The following is a 4,720-nucleotide window of genomic DNA, read 5'->3' as shown; positions in this document are numbered from 1 at the left end:
GGCTAATTTTCATATGTGCTGGAATGGGTGGGGAATGGTTAATATACAGGACAGTGAAGAGACAGGGTGGAGATCAGACTAATAAGAGAGATTGGGTGGGGTAAGGGCTAAAAACAGCTTGAATCTGCTTTTGCCAAGATCTGAATAATGATTGGGGAACTAATAAATGGCTAATTTATTAATTAGTTCCTCTTTTCTTCATTGTGAGAAGAAGGGGAGGGCCATCTGCAGCCACTGATCATTCTTACAGTAGAAGAATTCCTGCTTTCAAAATATTATGCCTCAGTGGAGAAGATTCCTTCACCTGCCTTGCTTGTGTGGATGGAGAAATCTGTCCATTTTTGTTCAACCAGCCCACTAAATGACTGAAAAGAAAAGAAAAGTAATCTATGGCTATCCATAGTGTATAATGCTTCAACACTCATTCTATCTTCCTGTCAATTCAACACAATTGAGCTTTTGAGAGAAAGAGCTTTTCTAACACTTTATTGTTCTCAACAATTTTTTTGCAATAAAAAAAACTATTTTATTTACATCCCAGATAGTCTTCAATGATTACAGACTTGGTTAACAGAAGAAATATGATTTTACAATGTCATCATTGTATTTTTCTGGTTTTAACTGATAGCGCTCACAAAACTAATATTTTTTTATAGAATCTTTTTGGATCTCATTAATTTCCTTTTTCCATGCATTCTTTGTTTTTCTATGTATCTTGGAATTTGTGGCCATGATAACCACAGGGCTGAGGGCAGAATAGGCGGAAGCAAGAAGTATCCGAGTGTCATTAATTTCTGGGCTCACACTGGAAAGTGACAATGTATAAATCCACATAGCATTATCCATACCATATAAAAGAACATACAGGGAAACTAACAGAATCACTGCTCTAGCTGCTCTGTACTCTACAGATGAACTTTGATTCCGGTCAGAACTGCGTATATGTTTGATCATTTTTCCATGTTGGTATAGAATAAATACCATGTAGCTGCTTGATAGTGTCATCAATCCCACAAATATAATTTCCCTAATGATAGATGCTAGACCGTTAAGCAAGAAAGAAATATATGATAAAAAATCTATATCACAATAAACCAGATGAAGTGTATAAGGAGAAGTATGATTTGATTTAGCTTGTCCATACAAAATAATGGAAGGACATATTACAATGTTCATGACTAAGATTAGAATCATGATGAGAGATACATGCCTACTTAATTTTTCTTTTAAACAAGTCCAATATCTCTTGATAGGGGCAATAAGGACACATTGATGACAACTGAGAAAGCTAGTGACACAAATACACATAGCCCTACTCACTCTGTATGTAAAAATAACTAGTTTGCATGTTGTGTCATCTAGTAAATTTTCCACACCAATTGCATTAAGAGCTTGTGGTATGACACGGGATAACACCACAAGAAGATTTGACAAGGCAAGGACCATTACCATGGTGTCGGCTGGTAGGAGTTTCTTTTCTGTTACCCTAATGTAGGTAAATATGAATAGAATAAAGATGTTTCCAGGAATTCCAACAACCATAGTGAGTATGAAACCTATGGCTTTAAGAAGACGAGCCTCCATGTCACTATGCAGCAGATATTAGCCCTGACAAAAACAAGGGAATGACCAGTTAAAATATTTCAAAAGGCTTTCAGAAAAATTGTAGCAAAGTACAGTAAATAACTTACAGTATTATGCTGAACATTATAAATATGTAAAAATGACAAAACTGGCAAAATGTGGGAACTTTTGTAAAATGAGTAGAAATACTTACACTGCCAATTCTAGCATTAATGTGCAGAGGATACAATTTAGGAAGCAGCATTCTGTTACAACAGAAAACCCATTGGTGGTGACACTTAACGGTATTTAGAGCTAGGGATGAGTGTATTTGCCCAGGCTCAATTTGCCAAGGGTTTGGGGAATCCTGTTTACAAATTGGCAAAGCCGAATATATCAGCAAATCAGCAAGTCTATAGAAGGGGGGGGGGGGGTCTTTTCAGATTTGGGGAAAATATTGAAAGTTCACAAATCCTTTAAATAACATATTTGGGGATGCCTTAAAGCAGTACATTGTGTTATGGAAAAGTACAATGGAACAATACATTTTTCACAGGCATTCTCAGTACTAGCATAAATTGATAGCACACTTTTTGATGGGGACTTGATTTTTTTTGTTTGTTTTTTTATATTTTATTTCCAATTAGCATAGCTTAAATGCAATAGAATCATCATAATCTTTGAAAAAAAAGGGCTTTTCTCAGGTAGTTTTAGCGGTGACATTTGTTTTTTCATCAAACAGTAATAGGCCCAACCTGACCCAAAGGTTAACATTGGTTTGTAGTCTGCTGAGGTTGTCCTTGTTCTTGCTAATGCAAAACTATTTTACTGCTGTCCAGTTTCTATTAACCACTTGCCTACCAGGCACTTATACCCCCTTATTTACCAGGCCAATTTTCAGCTTTCAGCGCTGCTGCAATTTGATTGACAATTGCGCGGTCATGCAACATTGTACCCATATGAAATTTTGATAATTTTTTTCTCACAAATAGAGCTTTCTTTTGGTGGTATTTAATCGCCACTGGGCGCTTTACTTTTTGCGCTATAAATAAAAAAAGTGCAAAAAATTTAAAAAAAAAAAGTTTCTTTGTTTCTATTATAAAATTTTTCAAACAGGTAATTTTTCCCCTTCACTGATGTGCGTTGATGAGGCAGCACTGATGGGCACTGATGGGCACTGATAGGCAGCACTAAAGGGCACTGATAGGCAGTACTAATGAGGTGGCACGGATAGGCAGCACTAATGAGGTGTCACGGATAGGTGGCACTAATATGCAGCACTGATAGGCGGCACTGATAGGTGACACTGATGATGGGTACTGATAGACGGCACTGACTGGCATCACTGCTGGGCACTGACTGGCGGCACTAACTGGCACAACCGCTGGGCACTGACTGGTGGCACTGACTGGCAGCACTGCTGGGCTGCACTGGTGGGCAGCACTGGTGGGCACAGGTGGGTAGTCACAGGTGGGTGGCACTGCTGGGCACAGGTAGGTGGCACTTCTGGACACAGGTGTATGACACTGCAGAGTGGCACAGGTGGGTGCACTGCTGGGCACAGGTGGGTGATCTGCTGGGCACAGGTGGGCGGAGCTAGTGGGCGCACTGCTGGGCACAGGTGGGCGGAACCTGTGGGTGGCAATGCTGGGCACCGATCATCAGGGCACTGATCATCAGTGCCCTGATAATCGGTGCCGATCCCCGCTCTGACAACTGCCGGTTCTCGGCAGTACTTTCCTCACGATCTGACAGCGTGAGGAAAGTGCAGCCGAGAACCGGCACTTGCATTTTCCTGTGATCAGCGTGTCATTGGACACCGCTGATCACGTGGTAAAAGGCCGCTGTGATCGGCCTTTTACCACATCACGTGATCAGCTGTGTCCGTAGGACACAGCGATCACGGAGATCGCCGGGTGCGTGCCCCCGGGGCGCGCAGGAGAGCGCGTTCTGGGAGGACGTCATATGACGTCCACCCAGAACTGGCCGGCCGCAGTGCAGCCATCATTCGGCTATCTGCGGTCAGCAACTAGTTAAACTCTCATTAACAATTAGCCCTTTGAGAACCATAAGATTACGGAACGCCAAAAGAATCAATTTTTTGTTTTTAAAGTTCGTAACACTTCAGTAACTGTAACTAAGCCATTTCATGAAATAATTGGCAAAAAGCTAGATCCATTTGTTGATAAGAACTAGTATTTTGATTCAAACCAAAAAAAAAAAGTATTTTAAGTTCTTAATCAGATGATACAGGCAATTAAAAACATGGGACAAATACGTCCCTTGGTCCTCAAAGGGTTAAGAGGCTATAGATGATACAGCAGTGTAAAACTGACCAGGAGCAGGACATATTTAATGAGGGAGAACTGCCAGAAATATACAGTACTAGAAACAAACAAGTTGATTAACCATAGAAAGTTTTGCTTGTTTCTCTACACATTCACATTATACTACTCCCAGCTTCCCAATTGGTGATAATGTGAATATTTTTCTACTTCAAAGGCCTGGCCATTGTTTTGTTTCCTTATCACATCACATATGGATTGTAAACAACAACATATATACATTTACTATGGGGCAGCACAGTGGCTAAGTGATTAGTATGTCTGCTTGGCAGTCCTAGGGTCATCGGTTCAAATCCCAACCATGGCACTACCTGCATAAAGTGTGCATGTTCTCCCTGTGCCTGTGTGGGTTCCTCCCACACTCCAAAGACATGCTGGTAGGTTGATTTGCTCCTGTCCAAATTAGCCCTGGTATATGTATGTGAGTTGTGAATAAGCTCCTTGAAGGAAGAGACTGATGTGAATATGTAAAGCACTATGTAAATTGACTGTGCTATATACTGTAAGTACCTGACATAAACAATATATTATAGTGACCAATTAGGGTGCGTATACTAGCCACTCTATAGAAAGGAGAAGGGGATTTCTTGAATTGTTACCAAGCTGTGTTCTCTCTTTATCTTGAGACACAAAAGCGCTCAATATGACAAGACCTGAAACTGAGAGGTAAAAAAAATGCCACGATTGTATTGTAAAAAATGTTTTTGTATATATTTTGTAAATGTCATATAATGCACTGTACTTTTACTGTCCACTGTGTTGTGAATATTTCTTAGTGTGCTATTTGTAAATATAATGTAACCCTATCAATA

At 40.2% G+C, this 4,720-nt stretch overlaps 1 protein-coding gene across 1 annotated transcript; it reads right to left on the bottom strand.

Annotated features, from left to right (window-relative positions):
• Positions 1-639: 639 nt before the first annotated feature.
• LOC149470007 (olfactory receptor class A-like protein 1) lies at positions 640-1,584 on the bottom strand. Its single transcript, XM_089668360.1, has one exon. The coding sequence runs from the start codon at positions 1,582-1,584 to the stop codon at positions 640-642; it is 945 nt and encodes a 314-aa protein (XP_089524486.1).
• Positions 1,585-4,720: the final 3,136 nt, after the last annotated feature.

The sequence above is a fragment of the Staurois parvus genome, unplaced genomic scaffold (assembly GCF_062004578.1).
Source record: "Staurois parvus isolate SC_StPar_1 unplaced genomic scaffold, SC_StPar_1.0 ptg000056l, whole genome shotgun sequence".
Taxonomy (NCBI): Eukaryota; Metazoa; Chordata; class Amphibia; order Anura; family Ranidae; genus Staurois; species Staurois parvus.
This window is presented reverse-complemented; position numbering and strand designations above follow the sequence as displayed.

Excerpts from the sequence above, each read along its gene's own strand:
- LOC149470007 (XM_089668360.1), bottom strand. The coding sequence starts at position 1,584 with ATGGAGGCTCGTCTTCTTAAAGCCATAGGTTTCATACTCACTATGGTT.